The sequence below is a fragment of the Emydura macquarii genome, unplaced genomic scaffold, assembly GCF_026122565.2.
Source record: "Emydura macquarii macquarii isolate MOO-44397 ecotype Brisbane River unplaced genomic scaffold, CSIRO-AGI_Emac_v2 contig_1253, whole genome shotgun sequence".
Taxonomy (NCBI): Eukaryota; Metazoa; Chordata; order Testudines; family Chelidae; genus Emydura; species Emydura macquarii.
In genome coordinates, this window is record NW_027131390.1 from 57,403,791 (window position 1) to 57,430,731 (window position 26,941).

The 26,941-nt window shown below is 45.0% G+C and overlaps 1 protein-coding gene across 2 annotated transcripts; it reads left to right on the top strand.

Moving 5' to 3' along the window:
- Positions 1–1,317: 1,317 nt before the first annotated feature.
- Positions 1,318–26,719, top strand: ORC2 (origin recognition complex subunit 2). 2 transcript variants are annotated; one of them, XM_067548932.1, is made up of 17 exons: positions 1,318–1,483; positions 1,942–2,042; positions 3,427–3,570; positions 3,864–3,950; positions 4,986–5,078; positions 6,524–6,555; positions 8,521–8,578; positions 10,071–10,255; positions 11,652–11,750; positions 13,619–13,728; positions 15,388–15,520; positions 16,307–16,403; positions 18,925–19,071; positions 19,587–19,758; positions 21,530–21,591; positions 22,529–22,647; positions 23,736–26,719. In XM_067548932.1, exons 2-17 carry the CDS (start codon positions 1,952–1,954, stop codon positions 23,820–23,822), a joined length of 1,716 nt encoding a protein of 571 aa, XP_067405033.1. In that variant the 5' UTR covers positions 1,318–1,483; positions 1,942–1,951; the 3' UTR covers positions 23,823–26,719. The 2 variants fall into 2 exon arrangements, with proteins under 2 accessions (XP_067405033.1, XP_067405034.1); XM_067548933.1 differs by lacking the exon at positions 1,318–1,483 and having other exon boundaries at positions 1,965–1,995.
- Positions 26,720–26,941: the final 222 nt, after the last annotated feature.

Here is a 26,941-nt window from a genome sequence, read left to right on the forward strand (position 1 = left end):
TGTGAATCTGTCAACACTAATGGACCGTATTTCAGATTAATGTGCTGCTTATGCCAATTTACCTGGTAACACTTTCTTTGGATTTTAGTCTGTTCTGTAAATACACTTCATCCCACACAAAAAGAGTATTTCTTGCTTTTATTTTTTCCAAGCAAGCTTAATATAGAGTAAATACGGATATCCCTGTGAAGGAACAGGAAGAAGAGGAAAGTGCAGAGTAAAGAAGGGAGGAAGAAAGAGCCCCGAGGACAGGGTGGTGAGAGAGACCAGCTCTTCTGAAAATATTGGCATATCCTTCAATTTTTCTAAGGCATACTTCAGGTGCTACTGCATTCATTAACCCAATTTTTTATGTGCAGAGACAGAAGCCTTTCCACCATCTTGTTTATACATCCTGTTTATATGGCTATGCAGGAAGACTCCAGTAGAAAAGGGGCTTCTGATCTAAATTTCAGATTGTGGAATCACTTCCTCGAACACAAATAAGAACAGGAACCAACTCTGCTGCACCCATCCTCCCTGAAAGCCTTTTAGTCCGACACATGCTTAAGCACTGGAATAAATTCCACTGCAAAGCTAACTTAGCATGAAACATGGAAGCTGTTTAAGAGTATGCAGCAATTTTATGCTACAGTTTCACCAGGGGCTAAGTAAAACCTACTTAAAATTCGCCGATCAGTGTTCTTACGTAAGGCAAATATAATTTCCAGAGTCGAAATTTGACCAGGACTCCACATGCAACTTTTAGGAGACTGTCAATGTCCTCCCTGATTAAACGCGTCTTGTTGCGTTAGTTATTTTTGTAAGAAAGCTGTTTAGGTTGTTCAGCGTGTGGCTAGCAAAGCGGGCAGCTTCTTTCCCCAAGAACAGATGGTTCGGTAGCAAGCGGGCTTCGTAGAAAGCGAGGGGGGGATGCCACCGCTGGACAGCTGCCGCTGTGATCCCAGTTGTTAAATGACAGACGGCAGGCAGGTTTTCACTGCGGATGGGTGCGGGTGCGGGTGCAGCAGCGTTCGTTAGTTCCTGCTTCTGGGCGCGCGCCTTGGACGATTCCGCCCAGGGCGCGGTTTCTTCTTTCAGCCGGGCCTATGCCAGCCTTAGCCACGGTAAACGAGGGGGGGCGGGGAGGGAGTTCGGCCACGGCGGGACGCTCTCTTAGCACCGCCCCCTTTCCTGATTGGTGGAGCGGCGCGAATACGTCTTGGGACAGGCGGAAGGGACAAGCCAGCTCAAGCGATGTTGATTTGCTGGCGGGAAGCGCGAGCCCGCGCGGCTGCATTTCCCATTGGCGCTGCGCAGTCCCCGCCCCCTTTTGTGCGCCAGGGGACGGGGGGCGAGTAGACGAGCCGGGCTGGGCGGTGGATTCACGCTGCGGCCCAAGGGGATGAAGTGAGCCTTGTTCCGGCTCGTGCCGTTTCCGCCTACTCCGGAGTGACCCGGCTGTGAGCCGCGGGCGCGGGGCCCGGACTCGGGCCCGGGCGGAGTGAGTGGCCGGCCGGCCGGGCAGAGTTAGGGTGGTCGGGGACGGGCTGGGTGGCGCGCGCGGGCGGCCACCGGCCTGGAGCAAGGCAGTGCGGCTTGAGATGGCGGTAGCGTCCGTCCCCGCGGGCAGCTCGGGGTCAGGCTAGGACCCCCCATTGCAAAGCCCCTGGATCCGGCCCCCTGCAAAGCCCCGTCCTTGGGTCTGGGCTCCAGGGCTCGAGGCCGCCGCCGCCTCCCACTGTAAAGCTCCTGTGCCCAGTCCCCTGAAAAACCCATTGCCTGCGGCCCGGGCTGCCTCCAGCAGCTCGGCCTGCGGGTACTTGTCTGTAAGGTGGCTATTGCAGTAGAGGTGCTGCACTTGGTGCTTCTGCTGCCTGGAGAGAGGGTGCATAGCTGCAGGTTTGCATGGTGCTCAGTGCTGGGTTGCTTACCTAGTTAATCCTTGTTGGCATTTTGCAGGTTTTCTGTTATGAGTCAGCTGGATTTAAAGAGCAACAAGATCCTGGAAGCCAGGTTTGTGGCTGATGAAGATGTTCTGAAGCACATTTCTGATAATGGAGGTACTGGTGGTTTATGCGACAGAATAGGTTGCACTGATGGGGGAGTGGCACTATATGTGAAAGAAAGCATGAAAAAGAGACAACTAAGGGGGGGATATGATAGAGGTCTAGAAAATCATGACTGGTGAGAAAGTAAATAAGGAAGTATTAGTTACTCCTTCTCATAACACAAAAACTAGGGGGTCACCAAATGAAATTAATAGACAGCAATTTTAAAATGAGCAAAAGGAAGTATTTCTTCACCCAACCCGCAGTCAACCTGTGGAACTCCTTGTCAAAGGATGTTGTGAAGGCCAAGACCATAACAGGGTTAAAAAAATAATTAGATAAATTCATGGAGGTTATGGGACAGTACTGTATGGGAAACAATACAGTATTCATGGTTATTAGCCAGGATAGGCAGAGATTGCTGTTTGCCAGAGGCTGGGAATGGACAACAGGATGAATCACTTGATGATTACCTGTTCTCTTCATTTCCTCTAAAGCACCTAGCATTGGCTACTGTCGGAAGACAGGATACTGGGCTAGATGGACCATTGGTCTGACCCAGTGTGGCTGTTCTTATGTTCTTAAGCAGGCACCTTGTTTTGTAGGTATAGAAATGGGTATAAGTGCCAAGAGTCAGGGTCGTCAAAACGACTGGTAGCTTCTGGATGCCCAACTGTAGAAATCTTAGAGGGGTCTGATTGCTCAGAAAGTGAGTGTTCAGCACTTTCTGAAAACTTGGCCTCTTTTGGGTAGTTTGTGTTTAGTATCTGAAAACTGAGGTGCCCGGAATCACTAGTTGTTCCTAAAAACTTTGAATTTTAACAACTTGCATATTCCTGGAGGCTGTAATGCCATGTGAGCACCTCCTTTTTAAAAACTTTTCTTAGGGTTTCTTGTTATGGTGTTCTATGTGGTCCCTTTAAATTATGAATCTCTCCGGACAAGCACCTTTGTGGAACTCAAATCCTGATACATGCAACTCTGCAGTGGTAGTTAACACTTCATAATTGCATTGATGTCATTACTGATACAGATACTGAGAGCTTGGTATGAAATCTAGAAGTAACTATGAAATTTAAAAAAAACAGTCATGTTAATTTCTCAGTTCCAAACTCAGAGTGGTAACAAACCGTTGTTTGGCAGTTGGGACAGATGCTGTCTTGAATTTCCATGTGAACGTTAAAAAAAAAGAGAGGCATTCACTACAGCTTTGGTTACTTACATTGTAAGCATTTGGGTGGGGTCTGTGTTTATTCCGTTTGTACCAGCCCCTAGCACAACTTTGAGGGGCAGGGGAAAGGAGGCTGGTTCGAGAAAGGGGCTCTGAGATACTAGTGCAATACCATTAATTAAAGTTAGCTTACCAGAAGTTAAGGTTTTGTGGTTCTGATTCCAGGTGTTAAAGTTCGGAAGGACAAAGCTCAGCTTGCTCTCAACGTAAAGAGATTTGTGAAGAAACTTGAGAATATTTCTGATGATGAGGCCCAGGAGATCCTGGAAGAGCAGAACTATGTGGCTGTTTTGGGGACGTGTGCCGAAGGTATTTATGAAGAAGATACAGCACGTGTCTAATTCAGAAAACTTGCAACATTAAGTGTTGGGGTTGTTTGACAAACAATTATTTGCCTTCAGGGAATGATACCCAGTGACTATGAACTTTGACTATGTGCGTTGTTGGGTTCTAATGGCTTGTGGACTGCTTGGGTTTTTTCCACTTCTGTAACATAAACAGCCCTTTCAAGTCCAATAATGAAGTGTTAGTCTTGACTCCCATGGCTTGGCAATGTGTCAGTGTTTTTTATGTATCCATGAGTAAAATGTGTTTTCTAACAGATTCCTTGAGAAATGGCACCAGCACAGGTGGTGGTGAAATTTATTTATTCCAGACTCCAAAACGCTCTGGCAAGATGGCAGAGCTGGGTATGTCTTCCTTTTCTCTTTTACCAAGTAGATAAACTCTTTCTGGAATCTTAGTGTAGTGGCCTTCTTGTAATTTACTTGTATTTAAAAAGGGCTATTCTTGGTGTCTTACAATTGGTGTTAGATCAAAACCTTAAAGAAACAGCAGTTTGGGATTTGGACATATTGGTGACTGCTCCTTCTGTAATGGCAGTTTTCACGTCATAGTGATTCCTTTTGTGTATGTGTTAATGCAGAGGTTCACATCCATTGTATTGCTTGTCATCAGTAATTCAGGCTTTAACAGCTAGTGCTCTGGGTTTCACTTCCATACTGTAATGATGAACCTTTGTGCTGGCTTTGGTGTTTCTCCCATTCCATGGTGCATACCATAATCCCACAGCAGAGTTTGAGCCACTCCATCCTTCAGTCTTGCAGGCTGAGAGTGAAGTTTGGAACAGTTTAAGGTCCATTATGGGTTAGAGCAAGCCAAGTGGAATGGGAAATTCTGACTGGTGCAGCTGAAGTCTTAGTTGGGTGAACTGATTGAAGTCTAGGAGTCTCAAGATTGTTAATGCAATATGGAGACTTTTGCATTCACATCACCAGTTCAAATCCAGTTATCAGAAGGAAGTCAGTAAAATGTGAGTTTAGTCCAATTCCCAGTGAACTGATGATCTCAACACAAGCCATTACCACAGTGTCTAGTTTGGCAGCTTCAGACAAAGATCAAGTATCATGACTGAAATATTCTCTCACCTCACGGGGTGGCCCCTCCAGGAGGGTGGCACATAGGTAAAGCTAACTCTACTCATCTTGTGGATCAACAGAAGAATGTAGTCTCTAAGAACCTTTGACAAGTACTAAGTTTAGTCACAAAGGCAGAGAAAGAAGGGAAATATCTGATGCAGCTCTTTGAAAAGGTTGGGAAATGGTGTTAATAGGTAAGAGATGACTTTGGGCAAAGAACTCTGTGTGTGACTGTGACAAACCCACAGCTGCCCACTGTGGGTTTTGTGCCTATCACATTTTGAAACTATTCTGTTTTATTTAAAGCCTCTGAACTAGCCCAGACACCAGGGAAGAATGTAACATTTGATTCCTCCCAGTATTCTGAGAAGCCAGCCAGCACCCCTCAAAGCAACAAGAGTAAGTTCTGAGACACTTCAATGAATTGGAGAAAAGCAGCTAGCAAGTGTAATCCCAGCACAAATGACAATTGGGCAGGTTGACGCTCTAACTCCTAGCATATTTGATATTCCACAGTTAGTTTTGTGCTTTGTAAATAGTGCTGCTTAGTCTGCCTGGTACTCTAGTTCTCTTGGGAGTCATGCTGGTTTGTTTTTTTTCTACTGGCTTAGAGCAGAATGTGTTTGCTTCTCACTTCTGCTGCTGTAACAGTGCTCTAACACTCACTAACATTGAGCCAGTTGAGAAACTCTTCTGACTGATGTATATGCTTCCCTTGAGAATTTTTTTAAGACAGGGCTAATTAGGACAGCAAAGGACTAGACTGGCAGTCCCTGCACAGGTGCACTGGGGAGTAGAATATGCAGGGGGTGCTCAGCACAGGGAGCAGAGACAATGTGGCACGTCTTGCAACAGAGAAGACATGGCCAGCTGGCCTGTGGAATAAGCAGGGCCCATACCCTCGCCCTTGCCTGCCTGTTGGCTTCAGATGTTTTGTTTGAGTTTTGACCTGGATTGGTGTGTGTGCATGAAGGGGAGGTGGGTGGTCCCGGAAGCTGTCTGTTAACATGTGGCCTATCCAATGTAATTGTTTGAGTGCTATGGGAGACGGGAGGAGAAACACCCTTCACTGCATTCCAACCCTTGCAGGATGGCCCTGACTTGTGCTCTGCAATGGGGTCTGGAGTGGTTGGTGCAGCCCTAGAGAGGGATAGGAACAGGCCAGCCAGGAGATGTGCTGCTTCAGCACCTCCCACAGGCAACCTGTACTGGTGGCTTCCTGTTGGGCCCTGGCTGGAATCTAAAGCTGCCCTCTCTTGGTGGTAGGCAGGGCAGATGTAGCCTTCCAGTTCAATGAATGCACTATACCACACCAGCCAGCCCTGTTCTCTCTCCCCTGCTCTCTGTGCCTCACATCCATCCCTGCTCCCTGCGGGAGAGTTACCTGCTCCAAGCTGCAATAACAAGTGCAAAGGCTGGGCATCCCTGCCGCTGTGGGTGACTCAGGCTCCCTCTCTCCCCCACATCACCATTCCTTGCCAGACCAGACATGGAGAATAGCTTGGTTTGCTCTTCCCCACCCTACCTAAATCCTTACTCCACCCTGCTTACTCAAGGCTTCCTGTCAGTCCCCAGTATACTGGCAAGAGCCAACTGTGGTGATAGTACCACCTGCCGTTTCGTGGGCGTATCCCCACCCCTCTGCAGCAACTGTAGATAGCACCACCTTGCATCCATGGGGGTGACTGGCCAGGGAGCTAACATGTAGGGACAGTATGTCTGAGACACTGATAGCAGAGGCCTGCATTTCTTTCTTGGGGACTCATGAACATGTGCTGATTTGTAGGAGCTGGCAGTGCTGGAAATATGTGGTACTTTATTTGATTGTTTCATTTGCTTTACAGAGTACTCTACTTGGAACAAAGCCCAGCTGAAGGTGAGTGACTATTTTTGCTTGCTCTTGATTATTATGGGGGATGGGGCTTGAAGAGCCTCTCCTCACCCCTCTGGATTTTTCACAGTGCTGATGTGCCTTCATTTCAGGGCAGGCAGAGAATGAGTGAAGTGAGTGCTGGAACTGCTGCAAATGAGGATCCTGGATTATGGGTTTTAGAGTGAACATGCAGATTAGTAGGTTTGACAGACTAATTAGCATGGGTGAGAGATCGTTCCCTTGCCTCACAAATGGACGTGTTTGACATCCCTTTAATATGCAATTAAATGCTTAGATTTCCAGCAGCTTGTAAAACTTGCAGGAGAAGATGGTCTGAATTTTAGGATTGGAGGTGTCAGCGCTCCAGAAATGCTGTAAACTGTGGTGTCTTGTTAGCACTTGGTCACTTTAGTTTCCACTATTAATAATGTGAATATAATGCAGGGGGAAGATACCAGATTGAGATTGAAGTTCTCGGGTAAAGTACAAAAGAGGCAAAATTCATGCAGCAGCAATGCAAGCTTTCCTCTATGCTGTCCCACCAACTTGTTTCAACTCTGAACTAGATGGACAGCCTAGAGGTAAGAGCATAGTTTAGTCTCCATAATTCAGTTAGGCCTTGGCATCTCTGCTGACATTGCACCAGGCAGGACTGCCTCTTGGCGAGTTTATGAAGTAAATGCTGAGAAATAGGTGGAGACACCAAACTCTTGTGAATGATTGCTTATATAGCACCGTACTGGAGGTGTCTACAGTGCTTTGCAAGCATATTTAAAGTGCTGTTCTAATCTGAAAAGTAAGTCTAAAAGATGGCATCATGGTTCCATAGGTAATCGACATCATTTTAATTATTGCAAACTCAGACTGGAGTCTGAGTCCAGCTGTGTTCTTTCTGGTTTACTCATCAGTAATAAAGATTCTGCAACTGAAACTTGGTTAACAGTTTTTGCAATGGAACCCAGCTCCCTCTTGCGGATCTGTATTGGCTTTGCTTGCTAACAGGAATATAAACTTTAAAAAACAAAACAAAAACAAAAAAAAAAAACCCCAGACTTACTACACCAAGTAAATCAATGCAACTGAACATGCACAGGTGACTGGACTAGCATTTGTACATAGTCACTTTAAGAGTAGACCTGCACTTTAAATGTGCTGCCAAGGTCCAAAGCTACAAAACCTACTAGGGCCCTGCCATGGAGGATCTATTTACATCTTAGCAAAACTATCCTTAGGAGTCCTTTTTCTGATGTCCTGATAATGTATTGTTTAACTTGATGAGAAGGAGGGGGTGATTCTATATGTCCTCTGTGTTCTAAACCCTCTTGGAGGTAATGGATGTAATAGTACTTCCCCTCTTCCCCCTTCCTGTCCCCCCAAACAACAGAAATGATCTGTTTAACAGGGTTAAGCAAACACTGACTGGACAAATCTGCTCAGTGCTCGTCAAGACACATTATATTGCTGCTAGGTTTCTCAACCCTGCATAGCCTGTTCTGGGTGCTCTGTTATGCTTTGATAGTTGCTCTCTTATTGGAACTCCAGTTGACTTCGGTGAGTAGAATATGTGATCTAGAGCATCATTGCTCTCCCTGGCAGGAATGTTACCATTGTCGTTGCTGCCATGTGACTCCTTAGGGGTGAGGGATTCTGAATTTTCCACATCCTGATTGGAAGTTGTGAGGACCTCATCTCGCCCTCTCTTACGCACACTTTCGCCAGGCCCTTCTGATCAGAGTCCAGTTCAGAGGACTCCTCTTTGGGAATCTGGGCCCATTCTCCCAGGGCTTAGGTGGTAGTCACGCAACACAAGGAACTTCTTCTCCCAGGCACAGCTTCCTGCTTTTGCATTCCCAGGTCCCTGCCAGCTGTAAAAGAGAGCTCAGAAATGAAACCCTGGTCCCTCACCTGGCAGAGTGCTGCTACTGGTAGGGCATGTGTGACTTCATTAAAATATTTATTCTCTTGCAGAGTAAAAAGAATGAATTTGTGTCCACAACGCCTTACAGACTCAGGAAGAGATTGACAGGTAAGGAGCACCCTTTCCAGTAAGCTCTGGCTGACAGGAGTACAGTAGCATTGATAAGTAAAAGCTTAGGGTGGATCTTAGTGTTTCTGTTACTTATAACCTGCTGCCTGAGTTCCATCTCCCCATGGGTTCTTCAAGGACATTGTTGTCAGCATAGAGAATTCAAGTGGCTCCCAAGTCAAAATCGCATAATAACCATCTTAATTGGGCCAGTGTTCTGGATACATAGTCCCTGCACTGCAAGATACTGTTGCTGGGGTGTTGGGGTGTGAGTGACGGCACCTATTATCTTACTTCTGTGACTTTATCTCAGCAGGTAAAACCATGTGAATAATCCCAAGTATGTTGATGATTTATTAAATGATGTGGGATTCAGTTCTTCAGTTACACTCTATAATCTCTGTCTGCTGTAGGCTGGGAGTTTGTCCCCCTCAGCCTTAATCACTTGAACTGACTTAAGCTTTTCAGTGGTGGCTGGGATTTGACTGTTCTATATCTGTAGTAGATGATTTCAAGTCCTTGGTTGGCTTTACGTGTGCAGGATTAGTGTGGAAGATTTGCATGTCATGTTCTTACATGTTTTAGCGTGTGTATGTGACAGTAAATTGAGCTAGACAAATTAGCTTTTAATCTGACAAACTCAGTTTGGGCTTTATTTATGTGTAGTAGAAATATATGAAATTTCTAGTAAAAAGTTTGTGTGAACCTCACTATGGGAAGTTTATTGATTGCTACAGTTCAGAAAGTTAAGACCTCTTTCATGCTCTTGCAGTTAAATTGTCATTAGATCTGCTCTCTGCATAAAGATAATTGGTCACTTTTTAGGCTGAGGGTGAAATTTTCAGAAGCCCCAAAGTGACAGTGGAGCTTGGGATCCTGCATACCTAAATTTCATTGTCAAAAGTGACTTGGTCTTCTAAGTCACTTATGCACTTTTGAACATCTTGTGCTTTTAAAAAAAATTACTACTCTTAGTACTTCAAAGCTATGAAAGACTGAGCCAGATTCTATTCTCATTTTTGAATCAACAGAACTGTTAACAAAATTCCCATGGCAAACTTTTTTTTGCTAGTGGTGACATGTGAGCCAGGAAGAACCCAACTTATGTTTGGAGGGCTGGCAGGTGGAAAACTCTTCTTACTTATGGACTGATGTAGAGTCTGTGTGATTCTATGTTTCTCTTAATGTCCTTTTTAGAGTGACTTTTCAGAGTAGAGCCACGCTTTGAGGTTTGTGCTAATTTGCAGAGCCTTACTTAAGGAAAAAAAAAATCCTTTCTACCTGGAATTACAAATATGCACACCGCTCTCTTTCTACCTTCTCTCTCCAATTATTTAGCAACACCATGGCTATGAAACTGGAATAGGACTTGGATGCATGAAAGACGCTAGACAATGTATAAGAGGAGACCTAGATTACATGAAATGTCTAATAAGGGCTCTCTGTAAAAAGATATTACCAGCTCTTAGCCTCTCAAATGCTTCCCCCTTAGCTCCAAACTTGCGTTCAGACAGCGAGAGTGACTATTCTGCTTCATGCTCAGAGGAGGAGGAGGAAGAGGACCACAAAGAAACCGGTGATGTCATATTGGACCAAAAGACCTCAATTAAAACTAGAGCAGCTCCTACTTCTGCTTCCAAAAAAACACCAGCTAAGAAACGGAAGAAGGAAATGATGGTGAGTGTGGAGGAAATACAGCCCTGATAGGAAAGGCTGAGAGATGCTTGTGACAGTAAAACCTGGGCACTCAAGTCACAGTCTGGATCATGTCCAGCTGTGGCAAAGAGCTTCCTGATTCAGTTCAAAACAAAAAGGTGGCTTTCACTGCCCCCATTTACAGAAAGAGAGGCTTCCTAGTTTTTCCAGCTGGAGGTGCAGTGTGTGCGAGGTGACCGCTAACCCGTTCTTTATTTCTCGGTGTTTTTCCTTTTGATACTCCCCAGCTGTCACCCACATACACCACTTTGTCTCGACAAAGAAATAAGCTCATCCAGCAGCAAAAAAAAAAAAGCAACTTTTCTGCCCTGATACTTAGCTTTGTGTGGTCCTGCCTTCAGCCTCAGGGATCCCCCGCCATCAAAATTGCTGCCTCCTCATTCTTCCCTATTGGAAGCATATCTCTGCATTTTCCTTCTCTGAAGTTGGGCAATTTGACTGGATTGGTACAGCAATTTGTGTAAAATCTGCCTTCGGGGAGACTTTGAGTAGAGATGCCAATCCTCCCCATTTTTATGTAATTACAAAATTACTAATTCAGGCTTAAATCTACTAATTTTGCAAACGCATACTTATAGTTTTAAAATAATTGTCGCTCACCACCACTCAGGTCTGACTAGCACAGCGAGTTGTGCTGCATCTGTGGGATGTTCTTTTCTGCTGGCCTGTGACATGTGCGCAGACTGCATTCTAAGGGTCTAATAGGAGGCAAACCACGGTGATTGTTGGTGAGGCTAAAAAGGCTGGATTCATTTCCCTGCTGGTGCGCTCTGGATACCTAGAGTGCATTAATGTAGCCCAGCAGGGCCCACACAGCTGGAATACAACATGTTGCCTTTGGCTTGGGTGGTGAATCTAGCATCCCATATGCTAGACAATTGCCACATCTTGTCTCTTGTCAGACCCTCACTGCAGGGTAGGAGTGGCAGGAGGAAGAGAGAGGGAATGTGACGGGAGGATCATTCCAGGAAGGAGGTCCAGACCTTGAATTGGCCAAGGAATTAAGGGCCCAAGGTGGCAGAGGAGGGCAGATTTCCTAGGCCCAGTCCTCCCTTTCTCCCTGTCTGGGTGGAGAAGTCAGGGTTCTAGCCCCTTTCCCTTGTCAACAGGCAGGTGAGGTCCAAGCAGCCTCCCTAATTCTTCCCTAATCTTTTTCATAAACATCCCTAAAAGTCTGAAAGCAAGGCTGGCATTTCTCCTCCTTGTCCAGGTCTCCTCTCTGCACAGGCATCCTCCTCAGAAGTGAGGAGCTGGTATGACTAGAGGGGCATCCTAACACAGCAATTTGAGCCTCCAGAGGAGGCAGAGAGAGCCCACAGAACCTGCCTGAGACTGACCTTTTGCTCTCCCTTTTCAGAGCAGCTTGGTGGAAGAATACTTTGAAGCACACAGTAGTTCCAAAGTTCTAACCTCTGATCGAACCCTTCAGAAGCTGCAGAAAAGAAAGCTGGATCAGGTATGGTTTGTAGCCGAGGGGATGGGAGCTGCAGTGTAGACAGTGTGCCAGCAGCACACTGGTGTTTTTAGCTATTGTGCTTTGTACAGTTGTACAGTAGGGTCAGGTCACATAGTTGTTAAAGTGCTGTCACCTTCTCTGCTGTAGTGCGCCCACCTTTGGAACTGTGAGATGGTGGTAGCAACAGCAGGAAAATTGTTGAGGGGAAAAGTGTGTTGTAGATGCAGGCTAATAGGTCAATTGAATGGAGCAGTCACTATAATGCAGGGGAGGTAGAAAGGGATGATATGAATAGAGGGCAGCAATGATGTCTGCTACCGACCAGCCTTTTATGAACAAATTTGTTCAAAGTAAAAACCCATCTATTCCCCCAGATGAGGTGATGGTAGTACTAATGGTGTGGGGTAAGATTTCAGCTCTGGGTTTCTGGTTCAAATTCCATCCAGGTTGGGAGCAGCCAGAAGCATTCTGACAACTATTCAGTGGCTTATGTATATGTGTGAGAGGAAGTGTTGTCCCAGTCTGGTTTTCAGTAGACAGGCATCCATCCACATCTACCTCTGATGGCTGGTTTTTTTTGGTTTTTTTTAATTTAAATGTACCACTTGTTGACACTCCCCAAGGGGAGGCCCTGGATTGAATGCATCATGGAAAGTGAATGATCCCCTTGCCTCGAGAGGTGGTTCCTGCAGAGCAAGACTCAGACAGGGAGCAGAGATGCATGTACTGCTGGTGCCTGCTGTGGTTATTCTGTGAATACATAGGGTTTTTGTGTCCAGGGTTATCGGTCTAACTCCATGTTACCAAAACACACTCATTCAGATTACCTAATGGCTGCCTGGATTCTGCATAATAAGTTACCCAGGGAAATCTTGTGGATTCCACATAGTTAAATTGGACATGCCTGGGTATTGGAAAATCCAGATGTGCAGTGTTAACTGTTCTGCTGGTATCAAAGGGGCTAACGAGCTGCTTGATGCTCTGAAAGCTTTGTGTTTATCTGAAATGTCACAGTTGCCTTGAGTGTACTCTAGAGAGAAAACTGTCTTCTGTCACAGGGGAGTGGGAAGTGAATCTATTAATCAGAGAATTTGAAGCCTGCATAGGTCTCATGCTAGAGCAGTACCAATTTCACTGCCAACATTTATAAGTAGTGCTGTTAGCTTATACATCAACACTCCAGCATGTCTTTAAAAAGAGGTAGCCCTCCAGATTCATAATAATTTCTAGTAGCACTTTTTCTGGTGAGACTAGTCTTGATCTGCAGGTGAATTCTTTCCTATTTATTTTTTAAAACTCGGGAGTCTTTTCTCTTTAAACATAATACCTCATGATCTTTAACCCTTCATTGACTGAACCAACTGAAGTAATGCAAAGCCCAGTGACAGGAACATTGGGCAAGACCAGAGCTAACAGGGTTGTTTCCTCGGTACTGTATGGTTCAGTGCATTTATTATTGCCAGAGCATGCTGAGTGGAGAAAATCAGGCTGCTGGTGCAGAAGGAGCTGTCCTGTTGTCTCAGTAGCCATATGCCCAGATGCTGTAAGGTGAGGGAGGATGGAGTGTGACCAAGATGCAGGACTGAGCATCAGCTTTGGTCCTGTTCTCAGCTCAGCCCCAGATTTCTCTGTAAAAGTGGGCAAGTTGCTGGACTTCCCCATCAGCAAACCTGGGCTAATAGTTCCCATTAGGGTGTTGCAGTTTTGTTCATTAATACTGGTAAAGCACTCAGATCTTTTAATGAAAGGCAGTGTAGAAATGCAGTGTTTATAAGGGTTCACCAGGCACACACTTAAACAAACAGTTCAGTCATTGTCTTCAACCCTAAGCCCAGTATGACTGTCCTGTTCTCCCCTTCCAAACACAGCAAACGCTGCTTGTCCTCCTGAATAAGGCTTCCCCTGCCTACACTGCTGAACTGAAGGAACTAAACCAACAGCACGAATCCCTATTTTCCAAATGGATGCTGCAATTACAGTAAGTATCCTATGGATTCCTCTAAGAAGATACAATGAACATTAGTCCCCAACAAACCATCAGGAAAACCTCTGCTAATTTAAATGATTGTCCCGCAGATGGGCTATGAAATGATCCACTCTCTGAATTAGGGCTGAGGCTGCAAGTTAAGCAGAATTAATTTCTTAGGGTGCAGCCTGGGTAATGCATTTCTTGTGAGACAAGTTATGCAAAATTGACTATGTGCACTGAACAGCTCAGGTTTTCAGAGGTGTAGTGTGTCCCCAGTTGATGGGAGCTGTGAGTGATCATTAGTATTTTATAAAACAGTCAAGTATATGTGAGAAGGGGGAAAGAAATTTTAGAGAATACAAGTCTGTTAGCAAATCGCCAGTACTGCTTCCCATAGATTCTGGTTTTCTTCAGTGAGTGTAGGAGTGACCTTTCTTAGCTTGAGGGATCTAATGGTTTGTGGATGAGAGAAGAAAAGTGCTGAGTCCATTGAGGAATGTAGGAGTTCAAATTCTGTTGATTTCTGTGTGAGAGTGTGCAGGGGTGGGGGAACACTTCCATGAAATTAAATACTTGTTTATAGAGCTATAAGATTCCAGAAAACAAGGAGAGGTATAGATTCTAATTGGGATAAAAGATACAGTGGGTAATAGTTCAGAGGAGGGCAGATGCAGGTGTACGTGAGGAGATCAATGCTCAAAGGCTTTGCCAAAGAAGTGTGGTGCAAGGAAGAAATTGTGGTGTCCTGGTTCATGTAAAGTGATGGGACAGTCCCAGGCATATGGTATAGTGTGAAAAAGATGGCAGGTTGGTGAGATCGAGGGACCAGGTGGGGGAGTGGAAGATGCTATGTTGGGTGGGAGGGTAAGAACAATGTAGGTTTACAATAAATTTTCTCATTGGGTCAAATCCAAAGAGGTCTTATGTGCCTGCACTGAAGTTAGTGGGAGTTGTTTGCACACAGCACCTTGGGATCTGGCCCACTATTGCCTCTTTCATTTACTCATCATTCTTCCTTTGAGGTCTAGGTGTTGTGCCTCTTCTCATAAGAGATCAGTGATCTGCAGTGCCCTAAAGCATCCTTGTATCTGCCTGTCTCTCGCTATATTGGACAGTTAAAGGTTAAACCACAAGTACTAGAATAGCATGTCTTGATTTTGAAACCATGTCCTTTGGCCTGACTAGAAAAGACACATCAGAAGCAGCTGGCAGGCCTACATTTGCTGTCTCAGAACTGCTGTGATTCATGGGGAAAAGCTGAACACAGTGCACCTGAATAGCGAGGTGGAGGTACCTATGCAGTGGCTTAGTGAGCAATTGTCATGTTAGTCTGCACTGTTTCAGAGGACCTAGATTTATATGCTGGTAGTCTTCAGACAAGTGTCCCTTTCTTGTGTAGAACAGTAAATTTCCAGGTCTTAAACATGCTGATAAACACTCCTTTTAATTATGTGGAACCACCATACACACACATCTCAAACATCTACAAACTGAGGGACTTGCTGGCTGCGAGGAGAAGCTGAAGTAGCCTGGACTTGATGGATTCTTTAGAACTGTAAGGTTGTAGGAGGAGAGTGGATCAGATTGTTTCACATAATGAAAACAGAGTTGTAAGATTCTAAAAAGACCTGTCAGTTTGATTTCTTTAATCTGCTCTCTTTGCTGCAGCCTGGGGTTCAGTATTGTGCTTTATGGACTGGGCTCAAAGAGAGATTTATTGGAGAAGTTTCGTACCTCTCTGCTGCAGGATTCTGTCCACCTTGTTGTCAATGGCTTCTTCCCCAGCATCACTGTGAAATCAGTAAGTATGACAAAGCTTGTGGGGTTTTTAAGTTGCTGCTTGTTATATGCAGCCACTAAAATCTTCCAATACAAAACATTTAATGTAGATCACAGGAAGATTTCCCAGTCTCTAGGCAGACTCAATGAATTGCATTCCCGGTTTTCCCTTCTCCTTGACTTTAAAGAAATTTTGGCCACACTGGAGATTTGCTCCGATTCCAGTCACTGGTGTAGCTGCACTAGTGCAAATCCCCTAGTATTGATGAAAACTATCCCATAATATGCAACACACACCAATTTCAAGCATGGGTAAGTTGTGTTGGAGAAAATCATGGCTTACCTTGTCTACCCTAGGGCTTTGCACCATGTGCAGCTATGCTAGCAACTGGCCACAGATGGCTGGAATTGGTGCAGATCCCTCTGGCGGTAGCTAAGGCCCAACAGGGGCTTGGTCTACTCTGCCAGCGACATTTGGCAGCAGTAAACAGGAGATATGCAAGCTGCATAGAGTAGTTTGTGTATCTCCTGTCGACTTCTTAACTTCTATTTATCGCGGCATCACTATGCTGTGCTGACGGAAAATGCCCTCCCGTCAATGCAGCGTTAATCTTTTTGCGATGGTAGATTAACGCTGTCGACTTCTGAATCGATTGAGCGGGTCTCCACTGCCGCTCAATCGATCCCGAAGAATTGATCCGACGGTGCCACCGTCAGTATAAACATATCCTCTTAACTATAGGCGTTAAAACCCAAATCTATCAGAAGTCCCTCAAGATGACTGTGACTTTGCACTTTTCTGTTACAGATTCTGAACTCCATAACAGAGGAGGTGCTGGATCATATGGGTACTTTTCGCAGCCCCCTGGATCAGTTAGACTTGATCATGAAAAAATTTAAAGAAGGTAAAGTGTCTGAGCCAATGTCCTAAAGGTTAGACTCTCTTTGGTCTTGGAAAAGCTTGTACAAGTCTGGTGCCTTCCTTAAAATCCCATATACTTTCCACTTGCTCAGTTGCAGTTTTTGGTTTGACTCTTGCTGTTCTGTTTCTGGTCTCCTAATTTTGTGGCCTCCATGGAAAATATACATAATTCTCTGAATAGATGTGTATATGTACCAGGTTATTGCCTTCTTATGTGTGAAATGTATGAGGATGTTTGGAAAATAAGGGCATGGAAATACAACATTCCTTTCCTCGGTGTTAGCATGTGAGCTTAGACTAAGGACATGTTACCAAGGAAAGGCGAGAAAATGAGCATTCTGACAATGAGCATTGTAAACTGACATGCACAAGATCCTTGTGTCTGCTCTATTCAGTGCTTAGTCTCTTCACTTTGTTCGTTGGAGGAGTTTGTACCATATTTCTCCTCAGCTGTAGGCTCATTGATAGAACAGAATTTGGGTAAACCCTAAGCTTTCAGTAGGGGGATGGGTGGGACAACGAAGTTCTTAATGGTTGCCTGAGGGCCTGAGCAATACCCGTTTGGGACCTGAGCTCTTTTGAAATTCTCACTCTGTTAGGGTCAAATACCACTGAAATTTAATGGGAGTTGGGTGCCAAACTCCCTTAGGCTCCTCTGAAAACCCTGGCCTCAGAGACTTGCCATAGGACATTGTTCTATATTCAGTGGACATTGGATTGAGCTTTGATGGTACAAGGTCTAAAGGACTGAAAAAGACTGGTCGTGTGACTTAACTTATGCAGCCCTCTATGTTGATGATGGCTGTTTGAACACGCAAATTAGGAAGTGGGAGTTCAGGTTCCAAAAGCAACGTTAAATGGGTCATGTCATATACAGAGTGCTTTCTGCGTTCTACATGTGACAGTATAGCTGTATGTTGAGCATATGTACAGTCCCAATGGCTAAATTGTGTGTATACATGTATGTGCCTACATGATGTTGCTGTTGAAGCCTTAACTCTGGTATGATGTAGTTCCCAGCTTGGATAAATGTACAAGCTCTAGCTTTGCTCAAGCTAGTGCCTAAAAATAGCAGTGTGACTGTGGCAGCTGGGGCTACCTGCTGGAGTACGTACCCAGGAGGTCGGGCATGGTTGTACAGCCACTACTCCCACACAACTCTGCTGGGGCTAGCATGTGTACATCTACCTGCACTAGGAATTTACATCTCCTAGCTGCTGTGTAGACATACCTGTAGAGTGCTCCCTAAAGGCCTGATGAACAGTGGCGTACCAAGGGAGAGGGTTGGGGGGGGCCAAGGCCCCTGGGCACCAGCCTGGCCCTTCATGATGCCCAGGAGGCTCTGAACCGGCCTCCATGAAGGGCTGGCCCGGAGCGCACTTACTCACTGCTCCAGCCCAGTGCCAACTCGGATGGGGTGGCCTCACCCCCTGGCCTGGGGCGGGGGGACCGGGCAGGCCCGTCATGACATGCAAAGGGCACAGGAGCGGAAGCAGGAGCAGCCGCCCTTCAGCCTCCTGCACCCTCCACAAGCCCTGAAGGGCCAGCTTGGTGCCCTGCCCCAGGCTGGGGGAGCGAAGCTGCCCCATCCGAGCCAGTGTGGGGCTAGAGTGGCGGGCCAGCCCTTTCCAACGGGTGGGGGGCAGGGCGGTGCAGTGCAGGAGGCTCTGAGGGGTGCCCCTGAGTGCCTACCCCCCCGCCCCACACATTGTGAAGGGCTGGCCCAGCCCCCCTCCCGGGGCTGGGGGGTGAGGCCACCCCATCCGAGCCGGCACCGGACTGTGGGGCTGCAGCGGGAAAGGCGGGCGCCATACGCCAGGTAAGTGCAGGGGAGGGGCACGGTGGAACCAAGCCTACATTTGCGCCCCCTCCGCAGGTACAGAGCTCCAGGTACAGGCACCAGGACCCCTCCTGCCCTGCGCAGTGGTGGGGGACGCAAATGTAGGCCTGGTCCCTGGGCGCCGGAGACCCTCTGTATGTCACTGCTGATGAGAGAGAGTTCCGGTGAAGTCACTGGGCTTTGGATCAGATCCTCTGTGAGTGGGAGGGTTTTATTTGCTCTCTCATGTGCATAATTCAAAAGCAGCAGAACAGATTGTGCTTAAACACCCCTCCCCTTCCCCTTCAAAAATCCTATCGTCTAGAGGCTCAGAACTAGAAGGCATAGAAAGCTTTATCCCAAAAGAGAAACTTCTGGAAAAGTTCTGAGCAAGTGAAGGGGGGGGGGGGTTATGAAAGGAAAGCTGCAGTGGTGGTGAGAGCTACAATAGTAGAAGGAGTTTGTGTAAAATATTTCAGATGCCCTGAAATACAGACTGATTGATTGGCATCTGCAGTGCCTCATAACCTGAAGGGTGAAGTCCTCTGATACTTGAGTGATGGACATCCGTGGGGGATTTGATTGGGTTGATTTCAAACCACAGCGGGAAAGAGAAATCTCTTCACTCTTAGTGCAGCTCCTTAATTTGACTATTCCCTTGCTGTTTTTCTTCCCACCTTTGTAGATTCTTCCTTGGAGCTCTATCTCCTCATCCATAACCTGGACAGCAAGATGTTGAGAGGAGACAAAAGCCAGCAAATTCTTGCACAGTTAGCATCCCTGCCCAACATCCACCTCATCGCCTCCATCGATCACATCAACGCTCCACTCAGTGAGTTCCAGGGCCTTGGTCTCCTCCACTGTGCTCTCAGAAAAACCACCTTTCTGGGAATGTTAAATGCACTCTGTATGTTGCCTTATCTCTTCCCCTATGTGTGTGTAATGTATGTGTAGCATTCTGTTAGCACCTGGAGGCTGTGGTCAGGATGGGAGCCCCATTACAAAAGGGGCTGTGTACACACATGACTATAACTGTTGATCACTGTCAGATTATCTATAGAATATCACTGCTTCAAACACCACGTTATTTAGACTGTCACCATCCTATATCTTCTGACTGAAGGTGGAATGGGAAAGGGGATGTGTGTATAAACTCTTGGGTACAGCGAATGTGTTTCACTCTGGGTGTAAATGGCTGGATAAATAATATTGCTCTATATAAGTGAGGATTATCTAAGGTGGTGCTGCTGCATTAAGCACTAGACCTTAAGATAATTTGTTGTATGACTGGGGAAACTAAATCCGCAACCCTGTCTATCCTTCCTTTCCTTTTCTGTGTGCATCTAGTGTGGGATCAGGTAAAACAAAGCCTCTATAACTGGCTCTGGTATGAAACAACCACTTTCAGTCCCTATCTGGAAGAAACCTCCTATGAGAACTCACTCTTGGTGCAGCAATCTGGGTCTTTGGCTCTGAGTTCCCTAACGCACATCTTGCACAGTCTCACTCCCAATGCAAGGTAAGACCAATCGTGCTAGCACCTAGAAGTCCCAGTTAAGATTGTGCTAGGTGCTGTGTGTATACATAATCAGAGACAGTTCCAACCCCAAAGATCTTACATTCTATATAGACGAGACAAAAAGGGCGAGAGAGAGAGACTGTTTCCATATGGGGAACTGAAACATGGAGTGATTAAGTGACTTGCCCATTGTCATAAAGAAGTCAATGGTAGAGCTTGAATTGAACCCAGATCTCCTGAGTCTTGGTCCAGTTCCTTAACCACACACCATCCTTCATCTGATTTTTTTTCCCCTTATAATTGGAAAGCAAGGTCCCCATTGGCTGTCTCTCAGCAGTGTTGGATCTTGGTCTAGCTGGAGGAAGTTTAGAATACAAAATATTGAAGTGCCAGCACAGTCTGGCTACACAATGACTTGTGGTCTGCTAGTGCTCCTCTTCAGACTGCTTAGTGAGTCTTTGGTGATGGGTGAGGAGTTGGGGGAATCTCCTCCACTCACTCTCTCAGCACTTTTTTCTGAGTCAGTGAAACATACCTTATAGTGAAGGAGCAAGGTGACAGCCCTTAAAGCTGGGGAATTGCAAACGCTGCCAGCCTCCCTCAGAGAGGGGGGATGATGGGCCAGGGTTCTCAAACCTGTCCCAGGGGACAGCTTCCTAGAGAGAATATATTGCAGAGCATCTCCCCTCCCATTCACTATTGCAGAATGTTCCTGTGGCAGCGGTTGCAGTTGCTTCTGTATCTTCAGCTGCTTTAAGTGCCATTTAGCAGCTGGAGACAATATGTAGAGTCCTCACTGAGCAATCAGCAAGTTCACCATGGACCCTGAGTTGTTCATGGACCATAGTATGGGAGCCACTGATATACAGCACTAGAAGAAATAGATAGCTAATATGCTGGGGTGGTTTACTAGAGCTTTCAGCCTAACAACCAAGAATCTTGCCATACAAATAAAAAATGGAGAATCTGGCTTGCTGTATTGGTGCTTCTGTCACCAGACACAACTCAGTCTCCATTTCTATAGCATTTTCTGCTGCATTTACACTTGAGGTGCATGCCTACAGACTATATCTAACAATACCGGACAGTTTGCATTGAATCCATGAAGGAGTCTGTGTGCGTGTGCGCACCTTGACAGTCATCCTTTGGATGGGGTGTGGTAACATCTAAGACTTTCCACTTAAATCCACCAAAGACTCCTTTAAAATACAAATTCAAAGTTTTAGTCTGAAAACCCTGCAGGAGAAAAGGGAATAACTAAGTGACTTCAGTGTTAGCATCTTATTTGAGTGAGAAAGCCAAGCTTGTTATTTCTGTAATTCATAGTGAATACTTTTAACTACGTGAAAGGAAGCAGGTTCTACGACAAGCATGTTGGTTGGTTTTGCAATGCAATGTATGAACTACAGAATTGCTTTGCATTGCAGTATGATCTGCCATTTTTGATCTCTTGCTTATAATGGACAATAATGAAAGAATTAGTTGACTACATGTGTACTCTTGAGTCCTATGTCTTGGATTTATGGAATGATAATTTAATTTGGGCTTTGTCTGTAGAAAAGTAAGCTTTTTGACACTTTTCAAGTTGATTGTTTAATTTGGGTTCCAAGTGATCAGAAGCCTCTACATGATGGAGGGATGGGAACACTTTGAATGGATCTTGGAAAGCAAGTCTTTTTCTCCAGCTTCTGTGTATGCACAAAACTCGGTTCTTCAAGAAAAATTGCTTAACATTTCTGTAATGGTCTCTTTTTTTTCCGCCTTCCCCCAGGGGGATTTTCAGGATGCTGGCCCAGTATCATCTGGAGAACAAGGATAACCCATCTTACCCAGGTACTTGGTGTTTGATGTAGGTAGAAATGTGCATGACATTTCCTCTATTTTCTGATGTTGCAGCTGTGTTTTCCCATTTTAGGATGTTTTGCTATAGCAGATGTTCTGAAACTGCTGGCTCCTGAAAGTGAATTTAGCACAGAGCATCTCTGCCAGTGCTGTGCATTGGGCTGCATGTCCTACTGTGTGACATAAAATTGGATGAATGGCTGGGTTCAGAGGATCTCTTCTTACTGTCACTCAGCCTGATAATGAAATCCTCCATGTGAGGCTGAGTTACAAAACCAAAGAAGACGTTGACTACAACATGTCATCCATTGGTTAGGGGAGATGGGGAAGCATGACCTCATGGGTTCTGTTCCCACTTCTACCACTGTCTAGCTGCATGACCTTAGTCAAGCCACTTAATCTATGTCCTGACTAGTCCATCTATGATACCTATTAATGTCTGGAATGCTCTGCAATTTGCAGGTCAATGGCATAATATTAATAATCTAGAAAGATAAAGAATAAAATAAATAGAGGAGCTGTGTGGTGAAAGCGAATCTTGCACTGAGCTGTGCACTTGAGGTGCTCTGAAAGTTTGATTTTACCGTATGAAGAATCTGGTACTGCCAAATCTGCCACTTTCAGTTCCTGAAATTCTTTTAGCTTGGCTGTATCTGTGGAACAAGGTTGTGGTGACACATGCGTTAAGTAGGGTTCAGGATGTATGCTCAGAATTTGATCAGAGAAGCAGCTGAAATAGCCAGAGATTCCTTCTCTCTCTCCTTAAGGGGGATTTTCAGTTTGGATGTCCCAATAATGCTGCTTTATACTGTGCAAGCCTGTCTGTCAGCATTGCAGGAGAGGAAGCAACTCTGTCCTCTACCAGAGCACATGGATCCTGCTTTGGATGTTGGCTGTCTTGATTTATTTAATTTCTCTCCATACCCAGGCCTGTCTTTCCAGGACTTCTACCAGCAGTGTCGAGAGGCCTTCCTTGTGAACAGTGACCTGACTCTTCGGGCTCAGCTGACGGAATTCAGGGACCACAAGCTCATTCGGACCAAGCGGGTGAGCTAGGGAACTGTTGTCACCTTGATTGTCGCCTTGAGCTGGTGGCCTTACCTTTTATTTTACTACTTGCATGCTGTAGAGTTTACCTGGGACATGGGTATAGCTCATCTCAGGTGCTGCCCCAGTCCCAGGTACGCTGTTTGAAGCACTGACAAATGGTCGGCACATTAGTGAAGGGCTGAAGGTCTATAGCATGCTACCTGCTTTTGCATGCAGGCCTCTCAACATTCAGTGAATTGAAAAAAGACTACAGGAAGTGCAATGTGGCTGAGTTACTTAGCAACACAGAGCTCCTCCTGGGTATGCAGTGGTACCCTGATTACCTGAAGATCTTGAGATGCAATCTGAAGCATTTGGATAACTAGAAGAGATGATTTAGCAGGCTTTGAACTCTATACTTGGAGTTTCCAGAATGGAGACTGTTAGCCAATTCCAGCAATGAGATTGCACTCCAGGTCTCTCAAGACAAGAGTGTTGTGTAGAGACTCTTCTAGCTGCAGATTGGCTCAGCAACAGGAGGCAAGAACAGGGTTCTGGCCTTGAGGCTCAGAGCAGTGAATAGAGACACATTACACCGTTGGGAAACATAACTGAACTTTGATGAGCCACAATTGTACTGTAATGTCTGCCTGCATTATCACTATCGCATTATGGTGGATAAATGTCTGAAGAATTCCTGTTGCCACTTTTCACGACTATGTCTCTTTTGCAAGAAATACACCGTATGTTCTAAGGCAGTAAGTCATTTAAGTGAAGTGGGTAGGGTCTGCACAGTCTTGTCATATGTAAGAGTAACTGAATCAACTGCCTTCTAAAGCTCTGGGGTTTGCCTCCCAAACCAGATATGAGCTGACATTTCAGTGTGCTTTTTCATTCCCTGTCATCCTAGTGAAACATTCCTGGATTCATATTATAGTTAATACCACTGAATGCTGCCCTGGCTTGGCACCTCACTACATAAATCCATGCTGGTGTGTCGAATCTATGCTGTGTGTAACAGTGTTGACTAGTGGCTCATGTTGCATTTTTCACCAGTGCAGCTACTTTGCCACTGTCCTGCGTTGACTGTGTGTGTCTGTTTTCAGGGAACGGATGGAGCTGAGTATTTATTAATTCCTGTAGACAACGGGACCTTGGCTGATTTCTTAGAAAAAGAGGATGAAGACATGTGAATCCTCCCAAATCCCAAACCGTCTACATCAACTGCTATCAAGGGCTGCTGGAGAGGGGTCTGAACTCTGATCATTCTCCCTTTGACCATGGGTTGCTGGACCACTTAATGAAATGTGACACTTTCCAAGTGTGGTGTTCTAATTACATGGAGTAGTTTTGGGTAAAGAGTTCCATGAGCAAGACATCTTACTCTTGAGTTGAGATTTGTTTGCTTTGTCTTCCAGCTCACATGATGCCTTCTTTGTCTCTATGCAGCCACCCTTACAGACTAGGAAAACTAACTCTCCAGTAAGATGGTGCCTTCTGCTCATTAATTAGCTCGCTGCAGAGGAAGGTTTGGCTGAAGCAGCTCACTCGGGGAATGCAATGACTGGCTGCTCCGTGCTTTATTTTGTACTAGAGGTGTAATTTTTCACAGCTAAGTGTTTTCTAGTACTCTTCACATTGGTCACACCGATGAGCTTCCAGTATGTGAAGTGGATGAGATTTTAGAATGCCAAGTGATTTACCTTGAATGGTCAAATTGAATGAAGTGGAATAAAAGTGGAACATAAACAAGGGGTTAGAATGTTGTGGGTAACTTATTAAACCTTCCCCTATGCTGAAATAATGGCAGTAGAATAGAGGTGCTTTCCTAAAATCCAAATCCCTTTACAAGGAGGAAAACTGACTGGCAAAGGCTATGAAGTGACCTGTAATGGAAGGGAGGGGAAAACAATTTGACTTTTTCCTGCTTTATGGCATGTACAGAAGGCTATAAAGTATTTTTTTTTAATAAAAATTGGTTTTATATATTTTTTTTAAAATCAGGGATATCCAGCTTGGCTTTCCTGGAGAACTTTTTGGGAGTCCTGAATTGAAGATAAGAAGCTGCTGAAGTTCAACAAAGAGAGCTTTTCTCTGTGGTATTTTTTTAGGCATCTGCACTGAATTTAAAATTTTATGTTCTAATAGTCTGCATAAGAACAACTTCGTCTCATTTCATCAGGGTTCTCCTGCATGATTTATCTGCCCTAGTCTAACAGTTCTCCAGTACCTATAGTGCCTTCTAGGAAAACCAGAGACCTGATGTGAATTTCTAATGTAGAAGAAAAAATGTGGTTATGTGGGAGTGTAAGAGCACTTTGAGGCCTTCTCTGTGTATCAGAAAGAAAGAGGCACAGATGTAATTGTATTTCCTTTGCAGGTCCCCCTTAGGCCTGGCAGTTCTATCACCTCCATGAGCCAGACTTCAGGGACACTTGAACTCTTATTGCTTGAATTACCAGAATGTTAAATAAACTGCTTTATTCATGTTCCCTTGGTTGTCTGACAGATCTCCTGGCATATAGATGTCAGAAACCTCATTTTTATTGCCTACAAATATATGGCAGATGACACAATGCACTGCTGCATTAAGCAGAGGATTTAAAATCTTGATTCATCCATATGTTCTCAAAACCTGTTTCTGAAAATCCAAAAGGAAGTCTGCATCCCTTTACTGCTGATACTTAGCACTTAAAAATGATTTACAAACATCAGACTAGGGAACTGAGGCAGAGATTGAGATTTGTCCGAGGTCTCCAACTCAGTGAGAGCTAGAGCTAAAACACAGAGTGCCTGATAGTGACTCCCATCTAAGTTATAGGTAGGTGGGGCAGTGGGGGGCCTTTTTTTAAGTGTCCATTGCTAAGGCTCTACTTGAATTGTGGGATGATTGTCAAAAAATTGTGGCTGAGTTGTGGATACACCATGGAAATTGCAAAAAAGTAATAATGGACCTTCATTTGCAGTGACTTTTCTGCTGTCGGACACGGTTTGGGGTTGAGAGGGCAGGGCTCCTGCTGTCAAAATTGCAGTGGAAGCCTAATATTATGGAATCTGCAATATCACAAGTTAAGCAGGGCCATACCTATCTCTCACGCAGTCGTGTGCTTAGAACTCTTGATACTCGGGTTCCTGTAGAACTGAAAACTGAACTAAATTAAGTTTTGGAGGGACACAATACAGTGCTGTAATATAGTCCCCCTTTACCATTAAAGAAAGTGGTGAAGTTACATATCAGCTGTTTTTTGGATAGATTTGAAACTCACTCGGACCAAGCACTGTTTGCCATAATGCCCCTTACCTTGGTTCAGATTTTTTATGACAATGAATCAAACACGTTAAGAGTGAGGCTGCCTCTTCAGACCATATGCATGGCTTCTTGGGATGTTGTGCATTTCTGCCAACAGACAGGTGTACAAAAGTGTGAGAGAGAATCAGTTCTTGCCTCCTGTAAGTTACCTGCCTTGGGTAAATTGCTCTAAATAATCTGTAGACCACTAGGTCTAAACTTAAGTCTCTCAAAACAAATGCCTTTAAATCTAACTTCAATTGCATCCTGTAGCTGGTTGGTGGACTGAGCTGTGCATTAATTTCCTGTCACTTAATAGCTGCCTGTTAGTACCTACTGCAATTTAAAATTAATTTCTAGGTTTTTGGGGGCTCAATTTGCACCTTTGACTTCAATAAAGTAGGAGTGGGTCCTTCATTCAGTCTGAATTCCCCCTTGTGCTTAGGGAATTGCATTCATAATGGTGATAAAATATTTGGCTGTTGACTACATCATGCTGCAGTTGCTGTACTGGTTGTAGTTAGTATCACAGCTATCATTCCAATTATGGTCAATTGTGTTGGCCCCTGTGAAGCACCAGAGCCTGTTCCAATGCTGCATAAAGCAATATTTTTTTCATTTACACAAAGAAAGTGCAGAAAAACAAGCTCTAGCTTAGCCTATGAAAAACTACTACTGATGACATGAGTGCTTTGAGCAGATAGGCAGAGAATCTTTAACTACATGCTTCCATTTATCTTTAATTGAAGATACCTGGCTAAATCCCTCCTATACTGTGTGTGCTCAACTGTGTATTCAGACTGCTCACTGACACAGTACAGTCACCTAATGATGAGAATGAACTGCAGTGTGGGCTGAGAAGGCATACTGCTGTGGATGGTGCAAGATCTAGGTTAAAGGAAATAAACATTAAAGGGAATTGTACAAAGAGCAGTTCGCTGCTCTGGTGCCTGAGAGAAAGGCACTGTGGATAACAGCATTCACAAATACTTAAGAGGAAGGTCCAGATTGGGTCTGTAAAGG